This window comes from Salmo salar, chromosome 07 (assembly GCF_965601325.2).
Source record: "Salmo salar chromosome 07, fSalSal1, whole genome shotgun sequence".
Classification (NCBI taxonomy): domain Eukaryota; kingdom Metazoa; phylum Chordata; class Actinopteri; order Salmoniformes; family Salmonidae; genus Salmo; species Salmo salar.
In genome coordinates this window covers 19081922-19105157 of record NC_138297.1, presented here as the reverse complement: position 1 = coordinate 19105157, position 23236 = coordinate 19081922, and the positions used below count along the sequence as shown (strand labels likewise).

The 23236-nt window shown below is 41.4% G+C and overlaps 2 protein-coding genes across 3 annotated transcripts; both read left to right on the top strand.

Annotated features, from left to right (window-relative positions):
- The first annotated feature begins 1710 nt into the window (after positions 1–1710).
- On the top strand, positions 1711–15735 carry acer2 (alkaline ceramidase 2). The gene is made up of 6 exons (XM_014206677.3): positions 1711–2118; positions 2251–2365; positions 3296–3437; positions 13095–13232; positions 13391–13528; positions 13662–15735. The coding sequence occupies exons 1-6, from the start codon at positions 2020–2022 to the stop codon at positions 13846–13848; spliced, it is 819 nt and encodes a 272-aa protein (XP_014062152.1). The 5' UTR covers positions 1711–2019; the 3' UTR covers positions 13849–15735.
- Positions 15736–15953: 218 nt separating this feature from the next.
- cj011 (CJ011 protein) lies at positions 15954–21907 on the top strand. 2 transcript variants are annotated; one of them, XM_082977194.1, is made up of 5 exons: positions 15954–16098; positions 19154–19427; positions 19972–20153; positions 20457–20534; positions 21205–21907. In XM_082977194.1, exons 2-5 carry the CDS (start codon positions 19242–19244, stop codon positions 21347–21349), a joined length of 591 nt encoding a protein of 196 aa, XP_082833320.1. In that variant the 5' UTR covers positions 15954–16098; positions 19154–19241; the 3' UTR covers positions 21350–21907.
- The last annotated feature ends 1329 nt before the right edge of the window (positions 21908–23236 follow it).

The window sequence follows — 23236 nt, the reverse complement described above, 5'->3', positions numbered from 1 at the left end:
AAGATTATTATTTATTTCATGTAATTAGTGATTCATTTATGTCTGTCCCTCATTTTAAGGTCAACCCTGTTACGTGAACGGAACTCGAGTTTTAATAACATTTTTCAATAGAAACATTGAACACCTAATGGTGTAAAAGCAGGTGAGCTGGTTCTACTATTTTTGGCATTTTTCTGCAGTTTTGTGGTGGGAAACTGAGCGGGTCGAGAATAATCCGCCAACCCTTTACCACATAGAACAACAGGCTTTTTTTTTTCTTCTAACAATTATCATTTTGGGGTGAAGCTATTGCCACTACTGTTGCACAAAACAAGCTTCCATTTCCCCTGTCACAAGAGAATTTATGGCTGATTTAAGATGAAATCATCAACCTGTTACAGGCAACCGTTACTTTATTTGGCACTTCATAGGTACTTTTTTTATTTAACCTCTTGAGATGGCAAAAAATGTTTTTTATGAAGTTGAACATGTGCTCTTCATGACAGAATGTAAACATTTGGTGAAATCACAATTATTATCATTTTTACACTTCTTAAATGGCACCGAATTGGTGGAACGACGCTTTTAAAAATCATTGTCATGTCAACAATCACACAGAGGAGTTGGCTAACCCAAAAACATCAGCTGACAGCCTAACCCCATTTCCCTCCCATATTGTCACAAGGTGAGCTTCCTGCTAGATGAACTGATAGTGGGAAGAATTGTGAATGTTAGGCAGGTTGGGTTATTCAGGGCATGCAGGACTGGCCCTAGCCTTTTGGGGGCCCAAAGCAACAACAAAAAATTGGAGCCACCCCACCACCTAGGCAAAATATTTGAGTTGCCCCCATATGGAGCAATTTCAGTGCCAACAGAAATTGTATTCGAATTCCATAAATATGAATTTATATTAGGATATTGAATTTGAATGTAATATTTTGTTATTTGCCCTCGGGGGTGCCAACACACTCAGCCAACATATTACTACTTTACTCAAACATTTTCTAAATTATTCTCTCTACACAAGTGGATTATTTATCTTAAGGCTTTTCTACTATATTACAAATATTGTATATTAAAAAAAAAAAACAATTATAGATTAACTTCATTGGAATATATCTACCACTTTTTTTAAATTTCAAAAAATTAGATCAATTTACCACAAAATATTTTGTTGAAATATCGCCAGAAATTGTGATGACAGAAGAATCTAAGGGCTAGTTACCCCCAGTACTCTAAAATTGAACAAGGCGGAATCAGGAAATTAATCCCACTCTCCATTGCTATTCAATAAAGATCCCGCATTCATTCCGCTTTGATCAAACTTTTCTTTGCCTTGGTGTGTGAATCTGGGCCAGCGATAGGCTGCTTTGTTTTTTGTAGAGGAGCCGATACACAATTCCCCAAAAATTAGACGTGCCGCTACGGCTTTCCGGACAGCTCTGGCCCATCTAGCCTATATTCTAGACAACCACACTGAATCACAAACGTAGTAAGTACATTTTTCCAGTGCTAGTAGGAAATACAAGTGCAAGTTTTTGAAAATTTAATTTAGTTCAATTTTGTTTGGTCTGGGCCAGGAGGTCACAGCCACGGAAGACAAGACATAAGAGGGTTCTGCCAGAGACTCAGACACAGCAGAGACTTTCACCCAAAACACCAAAAGTGGTACCGATCCACTTTCCCAGTGTATCGAGAGGGCTTTTATTTTGAAGGTAAAAAACCGGAAGTTTAGTTTTTGTGACGTACACGTACAGCTGTACACACTATTGTTGACATGTACGATTATATCTCCGTTAGCTCTGACAGTCCAAATAGTGTACTTTCAAAACATTACAGGTAGTTAGTTTAACTACTTAAAAATAGTTATTTGTAAGTCAACCTCGTGCATTATCAGGTACGAACATGACAATTCGGTAAAAGTGATCCTTTTTTTTTTATCAGCTACAAATTTGTATCTAACTTATTCTCCTACTCAAATGACATAGCTGGCTAGTTAGCGAGGTAATTTTGCAGTTTTGGCTAACGTTATCTATAAACATGAGCAATCTTGTATTCTGGAGTCAAGGTAGCTCCGAAGTGGATTGGTGCGAAGGAAATTATCTTATTTACCCTGGAATTGCGGAGTTCTACAATACGGTAAAGATGTCACTGGTTGATCACATTTTAACTTATTTTGGGGGGGGCTTTAGGCCTAATGTCATGTCTAATGTTAGAGATATGTTCATCTGCTCATAATACATTTCCTCCCCTATATTTTGTTCTTTGCAGATCAGCAACATACTGTTTTTTATTTTGCCACCTATTTTGATGTGTCTGTTTCGACAATATGCTACACATTTCAACAGTGGGATTTATCTGATCTGGGCTTTGCTGGTTGTGGTTGGTAAGTCTACTGCACTAACTTTTAAATGACACTCGCAGAATTTAGCAGGGACGTGAACCAGAATGTGGCTTTACAGGAGACGTTGATATGGCGAATCTCCTTTAAGCACAGGAAGCAGCCATTCAACATGCCATTCACTAGCTGACTCAAGTTGAGTGGCAACTAGTGTTTGCAGACTGGAGGTCCGACGTCACATAAAATTATGTTTTAAAAAAAAAGAAAAACCTACTGATTTCAGCGCCTAAAGAATAGCCCGCAATTACACATAACAATGTCATGTGTGTAATTGCTGGCTATTCCTTGGGTGCTGAAATCAATAGTTTTTATAAAATCCAAATGCTATTTGACGTCGGATCTCCAGTCTGGCCACACTAGTCGCTGCTCAACTCCATTGTAAATCGTGGAGTTGTTTAATCGTCTAGCCATTCACCAACTTTTTAATCGTTATAATGTCAAAATACCTGCGTTACTCACCAAAGTTTCTATGAGCAACTATCATAATTTACTGCCTTCACGGCCTATATGTACTTCCAAAAAAAAGTCTAAATAAATCATTTACAAGCAACAGAAAAATTGCCTCGAGGCACCTCCATATTTGGTGAGTAACAAACTTATTTAGTCATTTTAATGCTTGAAAAGCTGGTGAATGGCTGCTTCCTGGGCTTAAAGGAGTATTGCCATATCAACATCTCCTGTAAAGCCAGATTCTGGTTCAGCAGGTATGCATATTTTGGTGTCACTCCCAAATCCTACACAAGAGTTGCCTCTCCTCAGTAGTCTGGAAAAACCCAACCCTAAGCCGGAACATTGTGGGAGGCAACCAGGATGTCTAGATAGACGATCTCCTCAGCATCTAGCCTAAGCCTCTAGATGGCAGATTGTGTATTCTACTCACATTGTACTCTCTGTAAACATTGTTTCTTCTCCCAGGCATTGGATCCACTTACTTCCATGCCACCCTTAGCTTCCTGGGCCAGATGCTGGACGAGCTGGCCATCCTGTGGGTGCTCATGTGTGCCATCGGCATGTGGTTCCCAAAGAGATACCTGCCCAAGAGCTTCCGCAGAAACAGGCAAGTGACACACACACATACACACCGGTGGAGGCTCCTCAGAGGAGGAAGGGGAGGACCATCCTACTCAGTGAATTTCATAAAAATTTAAACAGTGAAACATTAAAAAAGTGATCCTTTTTAGTTAAAACTATAGTAAATATGTTCACATGTCACCAAATAACTGGGGTTAGCGATGAAGGTCTACAGTAGCCTTCTAGGGTAGCACTACGGTGTAGCAAAGGACAGCTATTTTCTGTCCTCTGGGTGCATTGACTTCAATACAAAACCAAGAAGGTCCCCTTCCATAGACTACCACAGTAATTATGATAACTTCCGGAGGATGTCCTCCAATGTTAACTGACATGTTAGCCATCCAATCAAGGTATCAGAGAATGAATCTAGTACTGAAAGCATAAGCTACAGCTAGCACTGCAGGTGCATAACGTGTGGTGAGTAGTGGACTTAAAGACAAACACAGTAGTGGAACAGTTTTGAACATTTCATTTCTGCAAAAAATTAAGGAGAAGCAGTAGAGAGAAAGAGCCATCTATATTTTGTTGTATTTTTTAAAATTATTTTTAGTTTACCTTTCACTTATTAAGCTAGCTAATGCAGCTAATTTAGCCTACTCAACAACCTGACTCAAAAAGAGAGGAATGCTATTTATGTTAGCTAGCTGGCTAAGGCTATCCAACACTGCAACTCTTCCAAGTCAAGGTAAGCTTTCGGTTTTATTCATTTATTGCCACTGGGGCCCGCCGGTGTAACTGCTAAAATACTTGCTGTACACTGTACTGTGTGTTTGTACACATATTGGATTGTGGGTTTACTAACGTGTTAGTTCTAGTAGCTAGGTTGACTATGACGTTAGCTAATATGGTGACAACGATGTAGGCTGTTTAGCGGTCATGGTAGGAAGGTTTGGCTTGGAGAGGTTTTTTTTTTCTTCTTCACAACAGACAGCTGTTGGTGTTGTGCACTGAAGTTCACAGCGAAGGAAAAAGGTGAGAGGAGACAGTACCTTATTTACATAAGTATTCAGACCCTTTGCTATGAGACTTGAAATTGAGCTCAGGTGCATCCTGTTTCCATTGATCATCCTTGAGATGTTTCTACAACTTGATTTGAGTCCACCTCTGGTAAATTAAATTGATCAATCAATCAAATGTATTTATAAAGCTCTTTTTACATTAGCCGATGTCACAAAGTGCTGTACAGAAACCCAGCCTAAAACCCCAAACAGCAAGCAATGCAGATGTAGAAGCACGGTGGCTAGGAAAAACTCCCTAGAAAGGCCAGAACCTAGGAAGAAACCTAGAGAGGAACCAGGCTCTGAGGGGTGGCCAGTCCTCTTCTGGCTGTGTCGGGTGGAGATTATAACAGAACATGGCCAAGTTGTTCAAACGTTCATAGATGACCAGCAGGGTCAGATAATAATAATCACAGTGGTTGTAGAGGGTGCAACAGGACAGCACGTCCAGTGAAATGGTCAGGGTTCCATAGCCGCAGGCAGAACAGTTGAAACTGGAGCAGCAGCATGACCAGATGGACTGGGGACAGCAAGGAGTCATCAGGCCAGGTAGTCCTGAGGCATGGTCCTAGGGCTCAGGTCCTCCAAGAGGAAGAGAGAGAGAATTAGAGGGAGCATACATAAATTCACACAGGACACCAGATGAGACGGAGAAATACTCCAGATATAACAGACTGACCCTAGCCCCCTGACACATAAACTATTGCAGCATAAATACTGGAGGCTGAGAGAGGAGCGGTCGGGAGACACTGTGGCCCTGTCTGATGATACCCCCGGACAGGGCCAAACAGGCAGGATTAAACCCCACCCACTTTGCCAAAGCACAGCCCCCACACCACTAGAGGGATATCTTCAACCACCAACTTACTACCCTGAGACAAGGCCGAGTGTAGCCCACGAAGACCTCCCCCATGGCACGAACCCGAGGGGGGCGCCAACCCGAACAGGAAGATCACGTCAGTGACTCAACCCAATCAAGTCACGCATGGAAGAGCACCAGTAAGCCAGTGACTCAGCCCCCCCAGTGGAGAGAGGGGAACCGGCCAGGCAGAGACTGCAAGGGCGGTTTGTCGCTCCAGTGCCTTTCCATTCACCTTCACACCCCTGGGCCAGACTACACTCAATCATAGGACCTACTGAAGAGATGAGTCTTCAGTAAAGACTTAAAGGTCGAGACCGAGTCTGCGTCTCTCACATGGATAGGCAGACCATTCCATAAAAATTGAGCTCTATAGGAGAAAGCCCTGACTCCATCTGTTTGCTTAAAAATTCTAGGGACAGTAAGGAGGCCTGCGTCTTGTGACCGTAGCGTATGTGTAGGTATGTACGGCAGGACCAAATCGGAAAGATGGGTAGGAGCAAGCCCATGTAATGCTTTGTAGGTTAGCAGTAAAACCTTGAAATCAGCCCTAGCCTTAACAGGAAGCCAGTGTAGAGAGGCTAGCACTGGAGTAATATGATCAAATCTTTTGGTTCTAGTCAAGATTCTAGCAGCTGTGTTTAGCACTAACTGAAGTTTATTTAGTGCTTTATCCGGGTAGCCGGAAAGTAGAGCATTGCAGTAGTCTAATCTAGAAGTGACAAAAGCATGGATTAATTTTTCTGCATCATTTTTGGACAGAAAGTTTCTGATTTTTTGCAATGTCATAAAGATGGAAAAAAGCTGTGCTTGAAATATTCTTGATATTTTCGTCAAAAGAGAGATCAGGGTCCAGAATAACGCCGAGGTCCAGTTTTATTTGAGATGACTGTTCAACCATCAAGATGATTGAGGAACACTGAAATTTACAGTTGATTTGTCAGAAGACAAACCATCCACAGAGACAAACTGATATCTTTCTGACAGATAAGATCTAAACCAGGCCAGAACTTGTCCATGTAGACCAATTTGGGTTTCCAATCTCTCCAAAAGAATGTGGTGATCGATGGTATCAAAAGCAGCACTAAGGTCTAGGAGCACAAGGACAGATGTAGAGCTTTGGTCTGACGCCATTAAAAGGTCATTTACCACCTTCACGAGTGCAGTCTCAGTGCTATGATGGGGTCTAAAAAAAGACAGAAGCGTTTCATATACATTGTTTGTCTTCAGGAAGACAGTGAGTTGCTGCGCAACAGCTTTTTCAATTTTTTTTGAGAGGAATGGAAGATTCGATATAGGCTGATAGTTTTTTATATTTTCTGGGTCAAGGTTTGGCTTTTTCAGGATTACTGCCACTTTTAGAGAGTTTGGTACACATCCGGTGGATAGAGAGCCGTTTATTATATTCAACATAGGAGGGCCAAGCACAAGAAGCAGCTCTTTCAGTAGTTTAGTTGGAATAGGGTTCATTATGCAGCTTGACAGTTTAGAGGCTAAGAGTATTTTCATCAATGTGTCAAGAGATATAGGATTAAAAAACTTGAGTGTTTCCCTTGATCATAGGCCCTAGATCATATGGACCCAGATTCACAAAACACTTCTTACCCAAAAACTTAAGTCTTAAGAAAAAAAAAAAAAGAAGTTGATAAGATAGTTTGTAAATGCAATTCCTCCACAATATCTTAAGATTTCTTGATTTTCCTACAAACTTGTCAAATATCTTGTTAGAATCTTCTTAAAATGTTTGTTGCTAGGTTACCGACAATCATGTTAGCTATTTCCTACAGAGATTACTGTTCTAAAACATGTTCTTGGGTTTAAAATAATCAATACTGAAACTTTCAGATGTTCAATTGCTTTCATGCACTTATTCTCTCAATGCCTGAGTTTAAAACAAGGATTTAGCTATCATGGAATTAAGAACAAATCTAAGAACGTTATTTTCAAGAATCTAATTTCTTGTTAACTTTTGCTAAAGGAGAAACAAACTAAATAGCTTAACAACATTTCCAAGATTAGCTCTCTTCATAAATCTATAGTTAAGGAAAAAATTGCAGTTAAGAAGAAATGTATTTTGTGGTTTTGTGAATCTGGGCCATGGTCACTAGTGTAACCAGGAGCAGAGGCCTCATTTAACACAGTAAACTCATCAGGCTTAAGCCATGTTTTAGTCAGGCCAATCACATCAAGATTATGATCAGTGATTAGTTCATTGACAAAACTGCATTGGAAGTGAGGGATCTAACATTAAGCAGCCCTATTTTGAGATGTGAGATATCACAATCTCTTTCAATAATGACAGGAATGGAGGACGTCTTTATTCCAGTGAGATTGCTAAGGCGAACACCGTCATGTTTAGGTTTGCCGAACCTAGATCGAAGCACAGACACGGTCTCAATGGGGATAGCTGAGCTGACTACACTGACTGCTAGTGGCAGACTCCACTAAGCTGGCGGGGTGGCTAACAGCTTGCTGCCTGGCCTGCACCCTTCTCATTTTGGAGATAGAGGAGTTAGAGCCCAGTCTATGTTCATAGATAAGATGAGAGCACCCCTCCAACTAGGATGGAGTCCGTCACTCCTCAGCAGGCCAGGCTTGGTCCTGTTTGTGGGTGATTCCCAGAAAGAGGGCCAATTATCTACAAATTCTATCTTTTGGGAGGGGCAGGAAACAGTTTTCAACCAGCGATTGAGTTGTGAGACTGCTGTAGAGCTCATCACTCCCCCTAACTGGGAAGGGGCCAGAGACAATTTCTCGATGTGACACATCTTTCTAGCTGATTTACACACTGAAGCTATGTTGCGAGGGGATTTTTACCACTATCTGTACTTATTGGTGGTGTTGTGTCTTTGCTATGCCGGATTAAGTGATATGACATGCTATTCTATAAAATCATTTCTACTGTAATTAATATTACCTGATGAAACTAATCATGTAAATGTAATTAACTAGAAAGTCGGGGCACCACGAAAGAATGTTTATAGAGCTGTTATCTTCCGAATAAACTCTTAAAGACCTGGTAATCTTTTACCTCAATAGCAGTCAATATTTAATCGTCACCTTATTCAGTCTCATCTGAAAGTTGTAAATTCTTCACGAATCTTCACGAACCCTGGCTAACAAGTTGAATCAGCAATACACAATTTGGTTTATTTATTTACTAAATACCTAAATAATCACACAGAATTACATATACACAGAATGGATCATACATTGAATACTAATTATGTCATACAAGAAAACGTCCCCCGTGGACGGAATCGTTATGACGGCTGGTTCCACAAAGAGAGGTGGTTGGGCTTGAATGAAAGCGCGGGAAGACTGAGTAACAAAGGGAGAAGCTATGCTATCGTAAATACAGAATCTTATGCATTCTATATAACCGCCCATTTGGAAAAGGAATATTTACTCCCTTGTGCTCTGAAGAATGTCTCTGGTGGTAAACTGGATACGTATTAGTATCGTGGTTGTGTGTTAGCCTGGATACGTCGTCCGTCCTTTCCTAGCCCACGTTTACAGCAGCTGCTGCTAACTCAACGGCTAGGAGGTATCACTTCTGGAGTGAATAAGAGTTCAAAGTTCATACCAAGTTGCCATACTTTTAAGCTCATGCTATATTCTGGCTGGTATAGCCAAATTCATCTTTTCGGCATGTCGATCGTCACCTTCACGTTGAACACGATGCTAATTTTGTTAGGTTATTATCTTAGCCCTTTTAACGTAAGGACCGTCATCCTCCTGTCCTCGGAACACAAAGTTACATTTTCGTACAGGGGCTTATATAGTGGTAGGAGATAGGGGCATGTTTCATAGTTTACAACCAATGTCTGATCACATGGGCGGGGCCACTGAGTTGAGCCTAGTTCACTTATGAAAACCAATTCTCTCATTTAGAAGCTAAAATTACATTGAATATTTTCACAAATAGTTTCATATTTAAACATTTTTAAATTGCACAACAATTCCATGTGAATCTGATAACTAGAATGTGTAGACTTTCCAAGATACTGTTTATGTCGTCCTATCATCAGTAATGTCTCAGACGCCAACTGATCTGACATCATATTCATTAAATACCAACGCATATTTTCAACTGGTTGAATTACCGAAATATGATTCCGTTCCCCACCTTTTGATGTCACCAGACTCTCTCTCTACGTTAACAAAGGGCTTTCCAAGAGCCACTCTGTAGAGAGAGAAAAGGGGCAAGGTATCAATGGGGGGGTCATAAACCTCACCAACGGCCAACGTCATGAGTGGCACAGACGCAGTTTCATCCTTTCCTAAACTTAAATTACACTTGCCTAACGATTGCGTCTGAAGCTGGGCTTCCAGCACGGCTATCCTCGCCATAAGGTGATCGTTCTCCTGTATTTTATGAGTATAGCAACTGCAATTAGAAGGCATAATGTTAATGTTACTACTTAGCTTTGGCTTGTGGAGGTTGTGTAGAACCATGTCCGGGTAAAGCGTCCAGGGTGAAAAAGTTGAATGAAAAAAGTAGAGCGATGGGGAAAATAAAAAATATAAGACGGTAATTTAAAAAGTAAAACCCGTAAAGTTGGCAGGTAGCAAAGAAACGTTGGCAACAAACCGCACAGCAGCACGTAAACACGTCTACAAGTTGTGACCGGAAATGACGACAGAACAATCATGTGTGTCTGTGAGTCGGAGATGTACGTAGTCAGACATGATTTGGAAAGGCACACTCCTGTCTATATAAGGTCCCACAGTTGACAGTGCATGTCAGAGCAAAGACCAAGCCATGAGGTAGAAGGAATTGTCCGTAGAGCTCCGAGACAGGATTGTGTAGGATTGACAACCATCTTTATTTTATTTAACCTTTATTTAACTCAGTTAAGAACAAATTCTTCTTTACAATGAAGGCCTACACTGGCCAAACCCGGACGACGCTGGGCCAATTGTGCACCGCCCTATGGGACTACCAATCACAGCCGGTTGTGATACAGCCTGGATACGAACCAGGGTGTCTGTAGTGATGCCCCTTGCGCTGAGATGCAGTGCCTTAGACCGCTGCGCCACTCGGGAGCCCATCTCTCTAGCACTCTACCAATCAAGCTTTTGGTAGAGTGGCCAGACAGAAGCCACTTCAGTAAAAGGCACATGACAGCCTACTTGGAGTTTGCCAAAATAAAGGACTCTGACCATGAGAAACAAGATTCTCTGGTCTGCTGAAACCAAGATTGAACTCTTTGGCCTGAATGCCAAGCATCACATCTGGAGGAAACCTGGCACCATCCCTACTGTAAAGCATGGTGGTGGCAGCATCATGCTGTGGGGATATTTTTCAGTGGCAGGGACTGGGAGACTAGTCTGGATCGAGGGAAAGATGAACGGAGCAAAGTACAGAGAGATCCTTGAAGAAAACCTGCTTGAGAGCGCTCAGGACCTCAGCCTGGGGCAAAGGTTCACCTTCCAACTGGACAACGACCTTAAGCACACAGCCAAGACAACGCAGGAGTGGCTTCGGGACAAGTCTCTGAATGTCATTGAGTGACCCAGCCAGAGCCCGGACTTGAACCCGATCAAACATCTCTGGAGAGACATGAAAATAGCTGTACAGCGATGCTCCCCATCCAACCTGACAGAGCTTGAGAGGATCTGTAGAGAAGAATGGGAGACTCCCCAAATACAGGTATGCCAAGCTTGTAGAGTCATACCCAAGAAGACTCCAGGCTGTAATCGCTGCCAAAGGTGCTTCAACAAAGTACTGAGTAAAGGGTCTGAATACTTACAGTATGTAAATGAGATATTTCCAGTTTTTTAAATGTTTATACATTTTCCAAAATGTATAGAAAACAGTTGTTGCTTGGTCATTATGGGGTATTGTTTGTAGATTGATGAGGGGGAAAAACAATTTCATCCATTTTAGAATAAGGCTTAACATAACAAAATGTTGAAAAAGTCTAGGGGTCTGAATACTTTCCAAATGCACTGTATTTTCCTTCTTTATTATTTTCCCCTAACCCTACCACCCCTCACCTAATTGGAGTAAACTAATGGACAACAATACTTAGGCTCCTACTTCCAGCTTATACCTACTGCATACATTTTACGGACAGTAGATTTTACAATAGTTATCTTTTGTTTGTTTTTTAGGCCCAGCCTTCAGCTACCCTCAACCCCTCCCATCTATCTCTGAAGACCATCCAGTTTTGATTTCTAACTGCCATATAGATTTCCACTGTGCTGTGATGTTTCAAAAGTTCTCAACCTATTCTCATAGTTTCTACAGATTGTAAATGAAAGATAAACACCTTTGCTAAGAGTATTATCATATTATTGATTGATTGACTATGACTTATCAAATCACCCAGCAGTGCTATTTGCAGAGTTGGCTCCAAGACAATATTGAGTTTTTTCAGCTATTCCTGAACCTGTGACCAAAAACAAGCTACGTATGGGCAGTACAAAAACAAGTGATCTAATGATTCTGTCTCTTAGCAGCTAAATCTGCAGAGCTGGGATAGTTGTGCATATATATTACATTCTATTGGTTGCAAGTATTTTGTGTAATTTAAATTGAAAAACTCTTATGTTTTGAATCCGGAGTCATTTTATGTATCAGTTCACAAACCATGTGCCATGGAATCGGTACATCGAAATTCTCCTCCCAACTATTTTGCAACCTGTATGATGCAGCTGTCAATTTTTTGGTCCTTTTTTGGTCAGATCTACTGTTACCCAACATTAGCGAGCTAGCTAAATGCATGATGTCCTCAATAACAAAGCAGGTAGCTAGCTTCCAATAAGCCTGTATAGTCCAGTCAACAACCCACTTGCCCACCTGATCAAGGTCTAGCTGTGTTAAACATTACAGTAGTATTGACATGGGCATCAGATCGTACTGTGTTAGCCAGTTAGCTTACAGCAAACAAGGTTAGTAAGCTAAATGCATGGTAATGCCCACAATAATAAAGTCACTATTGCAGGCAGATCGTGTGCACTATGCATTAAATGGTATTCAATATGGTTTGCAGTGAGGGACTTCAGATGCCAAACCTAGGAGAGGCTGGGTTATAAAAATGAGGATTCAGTCAATGCAAGCTAGCTAGGTGTCTGTTCTGAAAGCATTAGCTACAGACATCTAGGGTTGTTAAGTGTCCACTCCTATTAAATCAATTGCATCTAGTTGTGACTTGCCAAATGATGCTGCCAATGCCCATAGTAAAATCATGCTCTGTAGCAAGCTGTTCAGCTAGCTAGCAAAATATGAATCAATGATGGTTGAGTTGCTGTGGTTTTGGTCTATCTGGATAGCTAGCTCACCTTGCACAGTATATCTATTTTTTTAACATTTATTGTTCATGCCATGTTACCTTGCTAGTCTCGAACAGGATAGCCTTCTAAAAAGGCACTTCTTTTCATTTATTTTTTATTATTGTTAAAGTGAAAACATTCTCAATGAGGCTACTAACATGCATTGTAATCTGGGCTGCCTGTCAGACGAACCATTCAAGTGATGTCATTGATGACACGTTATCAAGATGGCGGCACACAGTAGTCAGATGAGGCAATATTTTTTTTTTACATAAATATGAGTTTTAAGGGTAGGAACATGCTTCTTTATCACATTTGGTTATCAAAATTACCTTAACTTCAGTTCATCTTAAAACGGTACCGACCGCCGTTGATACACACAGTCATGCTTGCAAAACGGCATACATTCAAGTGAAGTGAGTTAACAAATAAAGGGTGTTTGATTATTCCCATTCTGATCTATTTATGTATGTTGAGTGACAGCTCAACTTTTTCTCTCCCCCAGGATAAGGTTCAAAGTGGTCATTGGTATCCTCTCAGGAATCACCACAGGGCTGGCGTTCGTCAAACCTGCCATCAACGCCATCTCTCTAATGAGCCTGGGCATCCCCTGCACAGCCTTGCTCATAACCGAGATCAAGAGGTCAGGACAAATTCAGCATTGTCACTTCATTAAATTTTATGTCAGAAATTGTGCAGTGGGCCAGTTAAAAAAACTAATAGCTGGACATAGTTTGGACAAGCCTGCAATCAACATTTCAATTCTGAAACGCTCTGTAAATGTGCATCTGTTGTCTGTAGGTGTGAGAACCTGCGTGTGTTTAAGCTGGGTCTGCTCACTGGGATGTGGTGGACACTGGCACTGCTCTGCTGGATCAGTGACAGGATCTTCTGTGATATGTGGTCCTCTGTCAACTTCCCCTATTTGCACTGTGCATGGTATGTCCAATTTTAGTACTATTACATGGAAAGTGTCATGCCAGGGGTCTTAAACGTTTTCTGCCTGCCACATGATTTTATCCGCCCCCACTTGTGTGATTAACCCCTGATGAACCCCTCTCTGTTTCCGTAGGCACATACTCATCTGCCTGGCTTCCTACCTTGGGTGCGTGTGCTTTGCCTACTTCGACGCAGCCTCTGAGGCCCCAGAGCAGGGCCCCGTGGTCAAGTTCTGGCCCAGTGAAAAGTGGGCCTTCATTGGGGTGCCCTACGTCACTCTTCTGTGTGTCCAGAAGAAGCACTCTGTCAAAGTGACATAACCAGTGTACTGTCAGTCTTACCGATGAACTAGCATACTTAGAATCATTTTTTTTAAAACAAGATATGCAAAACTCACAGGGTTGTGGAAAGCTTTCACTGCCACATTTCTTTAAAATAAGCTTTCTAAGAATTCTGATAATGGATCTTTAGAGAGATGGCAATTTTTTTCTTTTTAACAGTGTTCAATGATAGGAATATCTTGGGATCAAGTGTCCTGATCATTTCCTAGCTATATAAAACTCAATGATAATCTAGAGGGAAGAACTACATAGATAAGGGTAACCTTACCCTAATAGTTGCAGTCTCTCTCTCTCACTCCGTATCCAGTTTTGTCACATAAGTCAGCTAGCATTAGTATCAGTGCTGCTAGCTCCAGATGATCAATTTTCACAATTCACTATCAACTCCCCATGCACACCACAGTTTGTCAAAAAATGAAGACAGGATTGTATTGATCCCTATTGACTGAATTGTTCAATGTCTCTGGAGTCAGTGATTTTTATAGTTTTATCCATGGCATTGTTATACTTACCTATTTGACTTATACGCAGAGTGTACAAAACATTAAGAACACCTGCCCTTTCCATGACATAGACTGACCAGGTGAAAGCTATGATCACTTATTGATGTCACTTGTTAAATCCACTTCAATCAGTGTAGATGAAAGGGTGGAGAGAGGTTAAAGAAGGATTTTTAAGCCTTGAGACAATTGAGACATGGATTGTGTATGTATTCCATTCAGAGGGTGAATGGGCAAAACAAAATATTTAAGTGCCTTTGAACGGGGTATGGTAGTAGGTGCCAGGTGCACTGGTTTGTTTCAAGAACTGCAATGATGCTGTGTTTCACCCTCAACAGTTTCCCATGTGTATCAACAATGGTCCACCGCCCAAAGGACATCCAGCCAACTTGACACAACTGTGGGAATCATTGGAGTCAACATGGGCCAGCATTCCTGTGGAATGCTTTCAACACCTTGTAGAGTCCATGCCCCGACGAATTGAGGCTGTTCTCGTGGCAAAAGGGAGGGTGCAACTCAATATTAGAAAGGTGTTCCTAATGTTAGGATACTCAGTGTATAGTAAACATATATCCTATATCAGGGTTTCCCAAACTCGGTCCTGGGCCCCACGGTGCACGTTTAGTTTTTTTGACCTAGCGCTACACATCTGATTCAAATAACCAACTCATCATCAAGCTCTGATTATTTGAATCAGCTGTGTAGTACTAAGGCAAAAACCAAAACATGCACCCAGGGTGGGCCCCAGCACCGAGTTTGGGAAACCCTGGCCTATCTTATTAGTGTGTGTGTGTGTGTGTGTGTGTGTGTGTGTGTGTGTGTGTGTGTGTGGGGGGGGGCACGCATATATAGGTAACATAACCATTACATTTTCAGTGTTATTTTAGCCAGTATTATTACTGTTAAATGTTAAATTTCTTTTTTCAAGGGAAATGTGCAGTATCTATAGTATTCTAAAGTATTTCATCTCAGTGTTGTCTGGTTACTGTGATAAGTTGCATGCACCTAGTTAAATGTTCACTGAAGAAGAGTTTATGCAAGAATTTGTGCTCCAAAAGTATTTTGCAAGGTAGGCCATTCTGAGAAGAGAATAAAATCAGTATTATCATGTTTAGTATGGGACATGAAGTACTCTCCCTGACAACAGCCATCATAGGCGTTATGGCAGTGGCCAAACACATGCCAGTGCCAATGTGGTGAAAATATGTTACTTTTCAGAAAGTGCCTTTTATTTTCCTAATATAACAGATTCATCATTTTGTAGGTTAATATAATGTGTGTTTGTAAACAAAGATGGAAGAATTTCTCATGACTTTTTACATTTACATTTTATTTTGTGTAATAAAACTGTTCAACATTTACTAAACCCTTTGTCAATGGAGTGCTTTGTCCCTTGAGGAATAACTATATGAAGGATTTTTACTTTGTTTGGAAATAACTGTACGTTGTGGAAATATCAGATAGAAATAAATTATGTAGAACGAAAACGCCTCTCTGACAGGTGGAACAAGGAATCACGTCCGATCTATTTATTAATATTTCTATCAGCAACGTGGCCTGGGTCTTAGCCTTTGGGAGAACCTGTGGAGAGGAGGGGGTTAATGGCCAATGTGATTATCTAGATCTTGTGATCCAGAGCTGTCCGATGAATGCGTGCCTTTTATGTGCAGTGAGCAGACTGCATCTCAGCTGGTAGAACTGCCTGAAAACCACCTCACTACACATCTTGGTGAGTTGGGTCAAATGAATGATTATTTGTATATAGATATGTTTATAATGTGCTGTATGTTTTGTTTTTGAATGCTCTTTAAGTTGACCTGTTTAATATTAATGGTCCTATGTATCTCTGACAAGTTTAAGAGACAGCTCTGCTTTCTTTGTATTATCCTTGAGCGATGTAGACTGTTTTTTTAAGAGTTGCTGACCATACAAGCATAGTTTTTTTTACATGTTTTCGATGGCAGGATTTATAGATGTTTGTAGCACCAGACGGATCTGCCTTGATTACCTTCAGTTGACATTAAATGCACAAAACATTTACCAGACACTCTTATCCAGAGTGATTTACAGGAGAAAGTAGGGTTTAAGTGCCTTGCTCAAGGGCACATTGACAGAGTTTTCACCTAGTTGGCTTGGGTATTCAAACCAGCGACTTTTCGGTTACTGGCACAAGGCTTTTAATCACTAGGCTACCTGCCGCTGAGTAAATTACATGCACAGGCATTTGGTCTGGTTTTCTAACTAACACAGTGGATCATTCATAGTGTTTTTTTTTTACCTCCAATACCTCAGCCTGGATCTAAGGATGAAATGACTACAATAGCACATGAGAACAGGCACTGCTGTTGACCTACTGTATGCTACAAATAAAGGTCATTATTATAAAGGTGAACTGAATGAAAACTGAATCACCTCGGTGATGGTAAACTACTGTATTGTATTCCTCTAGCCAGAACATGTTTGGATTCTGTTAGTGTAGTTTTTTGACCGATGCTGTTCTTCGCTCATGTCAACATTCCAAAGTTCAAGATGTACCAACACATCTCAAAGGTGAAAAAGTAGGGGAAATTGTTGAGGTATTCAATGATGGTCCTGAAGGGCTACTGCAGCTGCTGCTTTACATTCAATCCTGCTGATCAGGGACTAAATACTAATTGAAATCATTTCAAATACTTTAGCTGTACTTGATTGAGCTTGCCTGTTGCAATGGAACCAATAGAAATCTCCCAAAAGTGCAAACCCCAACCACATTGCACTCCAGGCAGGCTGAAGCAAACGCTGAAAGTATTTGAAAGATTTCAAATAGTATTTTAACCCAGGTTTGCCTGGGTAATAACTCTTTTGTCAGTCAGTTATACAGTGAGGGAAAAAAGTATTTTATCCCCTGCTGATTTTGTATGTTTGCCCACTGACAAAGAAATGATCAGTCTATAATTTTAATGGTAGGTTTATTTGAACAGTGAGAGACGGAATAACAACAAAAAAATCCAGAAAAACACATGTCAAAAATGTTATAAAATGATTTGCATTTTAATGAGAGAAATAAGTATTTGACCCCTCTGCAAAACATGACTTAGTACTTGGTTGCAAAACCCTTGTTGGCAATCACAGAGGTCAGACGTTTCTTGTAGTTGGCCACCAGGTTTGCACACATCTCAGTAGGGATTTTGTCTCACTTCTCTTTGCAGATCTTCTCCAAGTCATTAAGGTTTCGAGGCTGACGTTTGGTAACTCGAACCTTCAGCTCCCTCCACAGATTTTCTATGGGATTAAGGTCTGGAGACTGGCTAGGCAACTCCAGGACCTTAAATGTGCTTCTTCTTGAGCCACTCCTTTGTTGCCTTGGCCGTGTGTTTTGGGTCATTGTCATGCTGGAATACCCATCCACGACCCATTTTCAATGCCCTGGCTGAGGGAAGGGGGTTCTCACCCAAGATTTGACAGTACATGGCTCCGTCCATCGTCCCTTTGATGTGGTGAAGTTGTCCTGTCCCCTTAGCAGAAAAACACCCCCAAAGAATAATGTTTCCACCTCCATGTTTGACGGTGGAGATGGTGTTCTTGGGGTCATAGGCAGCATTCCTCCTCCTCCAAACACGGCGAGTTGAGTTGATGCCAAAGAGCTCCATTTTGGTCTCATCTGACCACAACACTTTTACCCAGTTGTCCTCTGAATCATTCAAATGTTCATTGGCAAACTTCAGACGGGCATGTATATGTGCTTTCTTGAGCAGGGAGACCTTGCGGGCACTGCAGGATTTCAGTCCTTCACGGCGTAGTGTGTTACCTACTGTTTTCTTGGTGACTATGGTCCCAGCTGCCTTGAGATCATTGACAAGATCCTCCCGTGTAGTTCTGGGCTGATTCCTCACCGTTCTCATGATCATTGCAACTCCACGAGTTGAGATCTTGCATGGAGCCCCAGGCTGAGGGATATTGACAGTTCTTTTGTGTTTCTTCCATTTGCGAATAATCACACCAACTGTTGTCACCTTCTCACCAAGCTGCTTGGCGATGGTCTTGTAGCCCATTCCAGCCTTGCGCAGGTCTACAATTACATTTGAGTCATTTAGCAGACGCTCTTATCCAGAGCGACTTACAGTAGTGAATGCATACATTTCATTAAAAAAATTCTCCGTACTGGTCCCCCGTGGGAATCAAACCCACAACCCTGGCGTTGCAAACACCATGCTCTACCAACTGAGCTACACGGGACTATACAATCTTGTCCCTGACATCCTTGGAGAGCTCTTTGGTCTTGGCCATGGTGGAGAGTTTGGAATCTGATTGATTGATGGCTTCTGTGGACAGGTGTCTTTTATACAGGTAACAAACTGAGATTAGGAGCACTCCATTTAAGAGTGTGCTCCTAATCTCAGCTCGTTACCTGTATAAAAGACACCTGGGAGCCAGAAATCTTTCTGATTGAGAGGGGGTCAAATACTTATTTCCCTAATTGAAATGCAAATCAATTTATAACATTTTTGACATGCGTTTTTCTGGATTTTTTTGTTGTTATTCTGTCTCTCACTGTTCAAATAAACCTACCATTAAAATTATAGACTGATCATTTCTTTGTCAGTGGGCAAATGTACAAAATCAGCAGGGGATCAAATACTTTTTTCCCTCACTGTATGACCTGTACTATTCAGAAAACGTTTGGGTACGGAATGAGCATTTTGGCTTGTTTATGTTTAACTCCTAGAAAAGGGTTTTTGATAGTAAGTACTCTCAATAACTAAACCATTATGCCCTTGTTGTTTTGATTTGTGGGTGGATTTCAGGGATTACGGCGCAATGTATCTGAATACCCTGGTAATCTGGCTAGTTGACACCGAGGAGTGAGGTGTTCAGAGGCTCGGCTTCTTAGCCATGGAGACAGAGGGGCCGCCTGCTGCACCAGGCCAGTATAGCCAGCCCGGTCAGCCAGGCCCGGTGCTGGGGCTTCGGAGTCTCTCCTTTGCCTACCAGGGCTTGCTAGAGATCCCCTACGAAGTCATACTAGCCCAGCAACACACCCTGGAAGTGTTGGACCTTAGCTACAACCTGCTGGAGGAGTATCCTTCTGTTATGAGCCCTGTACACAGACAGTAATACACACATACACACATATTACACGCAGTCGTCACACACACACACACACACACACACACACACACACACACACACACACACACACACACACACACACACACACACACACACACACACACACACACACACACACACACACACACACACACACACACACACACACACACACACACCTTGTAGTCATGTACATACACTCACCAGAGATGGAAAATCACACTGTTGAAGACACATACATACACAAGCAACACAAACACATCTCTCTCTGACACAAAGAAATACGAAACGTGCAACAGGGTTGGGGTCAATTCAACATAAATGCCAGTCAATTTAGGAAGTATGCTGAAATTCCAATTCCATTTCTCGTCAATGCTTTTCAATAAGAAGAATTGTAATTTGTTAAATTTTCTGAATTGACTGGAATTTAAATGGAATTGACCTCAATCCTGACATGCTATGTACACGCCGCACATTCACACAAACAATCTCTCCTTCACTCCGCTGCCAACGGAGCCCAGCTCTCCTGGGTGAACTGGAGCAGCTCAGCACTCTGATCCTGGACTGCAACAGCTACTCGTCCCACGTCAAGTTCCCCTACATGCCTAGTGTCACCACCGTGTGGATCAACAAGAACAAGATCAGCAACCTACCCATCTTCGTGGAGGAGATCCGCAGCAAGTTTCCCAACATCAAGTAAGAATGGCTTTTACTGAGGGCATTGTGTGTGTGTGTGTGTGTGTGTGTGTGTATGTATGTGTGTGTGTGTGTGTGTGTGTGTGTGTGTGTGTGTGTGTGTGTGTGTGTGCGTGTGTGTGTGTGTTTGCTTGGGTGTCATTTTGTTTCTGTTAAAGCCAACTTCTTTGGGGTTCAGTATGGTGCAACATTGTGGAGCATGGTAATGGCATGGTAATACAATGTACAAAAAACATGACACCATACCACAAAGACCACTTTAAGTGTCGTTGTTCGACCTCTGGATATTTCTACTTCATTTAGGATCCTCAGCATGATGAACAACGAGGCAGCACCCAGCTACTTCAATGGAGGGAGTCTGCCCCAGTACATAGACTACAGGTGAGCTAGAGTGAACACAGCTGATACACTAAAGCTGCAGCTGTGTATTTAAAAAGAATGAGATGACAATGGTGTATTGTGACACGGTAATAGGAGCAGGATATGATTCTATAACTCTAAATAAGTTACAGAGTCGGTGCCTGAAGGAATCAGATGTTGTATGTTAGACATCTTGCTGTAATGTTTTTTGTCCCCGATCCATGACAGCTTCATTAAAAAAATGTTTAACCTTTATTTAACTAGGCAAGTAAGTTAAGAACAAATTCTTATTTACAATGACGGCCTACCCCAGCCAAACCCTCCCCTTACCTGGACAACACTGGGCCAATTGTGCAGAGCCCGATCCAGGCCGGTTGCGATACCACACGGGATCGAACCAGGGTCTTTAGTGACGCCTCTAGCACTGAGATGCAGTGCCTTAGAGCGCTGCGCCACTCGGGAGGCCCCAAAAATCATGAATCAGTCATAAGCTAATGTACAACGTGACACACTGTCGAATAATTTTCAGTGCTGTTAAATATTAGTTTATATACCATATTTGTCTTCCTGCCCCTCATCAGCGTGTTCTGACATTATTCCAGTACTGATGTAATTTAAGCTCAAACTGCAACACAATGATGTCATTCAAAGCACTGAAATGACCAACCTGTTCCTCCTCTGGCACACACAGGCAGTATGTGATCAGTCAGATCCCAAGCCTGACGATCCTGGATGACACTGAGGTTCTGGGGAAAGAGAGGGCGCAGGCTGAGAAGACCTATAGGATGCAGAGGACCAGGGAAGGCAGCAAAAGGAGGAAGGAGCTCCATCGTTGAACCCTCCTTAATACCGCTACCTATATAACTGATCTGAAGACGTATCAAGATGAGCAAATCATTCATTCTAGCGATAGATGATTAGTTCAAGCAAGCTAGCACCAGTTGTAAATATATTATCAACATGTTATTTGTTCAAATGAAAATGGGATACCTTTTGTTATGATTTTCTATGGACATGGTGAATTTCCCTTATCATTAAAGAAATGAAGAGAAGATATTCCATTTCAATGGTGAATGAAGATGTTTTGCAAAAGTAAATAATTCCATGTCACACTCAAACGTCATTTTGTCATTACTTGTATGTTACATATGTCCCTTTGGCAAGAAAATAGCTTATTTAGGCCTATGAGATATCAAATTACCAGTGTACTGACCGATCTGTTAATATGACCTTTGAAAAGTCCTAACTCAGAGAGTGAGTGACAACGTGGAATTAACATGACAAGCATGGTTGAGAAATGGATTGTTTCCTCCTACAGAGTGTCCAATTATCTATTTGAAAAAGTTAGTTTAAATCTTTATCTTGTGGCATTAAAGATGAAGTGATACACAGCACTGTTCTGTTGTGTTTTTAAATGGTTGTTAGACCTACCATGTGATATTATACAATCTATTGTGTATTGTGTAGGTAACAAATTCTGTCAGACAATAGCTATCAAGCTATAAAGGTGACCTATAATCTTTTAATGCACATTATAAAAACGGTTTGCTGGTATGCCCTCACCCGTCTGAGCGGTTGGCTGTGAATGCCCTCACTCACTAGTACAATTATGCTGACTGTGATTTGGGTTCTGACCCTCCACAGGATGTCCAGTCAGAACAATGCTGATGCTTCTCTTTTTAGGGATTTATTTCCTTTTCCTCTTGATCAACACACACACACACTTTTCGTCATATAACATGAATCTTGACTGGGAGTGAATCTTGGTGGAATAGTATTTGTGTTACTCTGAATGAATTTGATGCACCCACCACTTTCAGGTATTCTTGTTACTGTCCACAATACAAATAGTCCTCAGAAATGTGTGTCTTCTTTCTTCGGACAACGATAACACTGACCTGAGTGGGTGGGTGCAGTGTCCAGATGCGCCTTTCCATGTGCTCTGATTGGTTGGGAATGGCAGGGCTATGATGGGTGATGGATAACTAAGGTAGGCTAAACAGCCAAACTAATGCCACTCAAGGGAAACTGAAGGGACTGTGAGGGAAATGTAGGTAGAGAGGAGGGGAGCAGGTCGGTCTTTTTTTACACACATTAATGAAGAATCAGTAGGGCCTAGGCTTGTTTACACATTCACATGTATTGGATTCTAAGCAGCGATAGGTCAGAAAAAACACCTGCCTATCAATATTATTTGAAGAATATGCTAACAACCATATTATGAACCATTCAGAAGAAAAAAAAAAATGTCAGTCACTCACTCCCTCACTGCTAGGACTTATCAAAGTGGACTTAGGTCTTGGAGCTTTGGACCAATGATTCATATATACACTAGATGACTGTAGGGGGGAGCTGTGTTGAAGCCAACTCCCCCACCGTTGTAAAAAATATTTTGGAAAATATAGAAATGCATATATTAATGTCTACATTAGTTTTTGCCACATTTATTATATTACAAACACCATAATGCATATTTTTGCATTATATTATGTGAGCTAAACAATATAAAAATGTATATATATATTTTCCTTATAGTATCATTTTTAGAGATTACTAATGTTACTCTCTCAACTACAGCATCAACATACTTAAATACATTTAATTGAAATACTGTAGAATTCCATTCATTCCTATAGAGGACTGCGCCTACTGGGGAGTGCCAATATGGCCGACCGGTGGCTTCAAAGCCTCTCAATGGCCAACGCATAGTATTAGCATGCAGG

Bases quoted from the DNA above. Each gene is read 5' to 3' on its own strand.
- acer2 (XM_014206677.3), top strand. From the start codon at position 2,020: ATGAGCAATCTTGTATTCTGGAGTCAAGGTAGCTCCGAAGTGGATTGG. The intron at 2,119-2,250 runs GTAAAGATGTCA...TGTTCTTTGCAG, and splicing joins TTGCGGAGTTCTACAATACG to ATCAGCAACATACTGTTTTT. The intron at 3,438-13,094 runs GCAAGTGACACA...TCTCTCCCCCAG, and splicing joins AAGAGCTTCCGCAGAAACAG to GATAAGGTTCAAAGTGGTCA.
- cj011 (XM_082977194.1), top strand. From the start codon at position 19,242: ATGGAGACAGAGGGGCCGCCTGCTGCACCAGGCCAGTATAGCCAGCCC. The intron at 20,154-20,456 runs GTAAGAATGGCT...TACTTCATTTAG, and splicing joins AGCAAGTTTCCCAACATCAA to GATCCTCAGCATGATGAACA. The intron at 20,535-21,204 runs GTGAGCTAGAGT...TGGCACACACAG, and splicing joins CCCCAGTACATAGACTACAG to GCAGTATGTGATCAGTCAGA.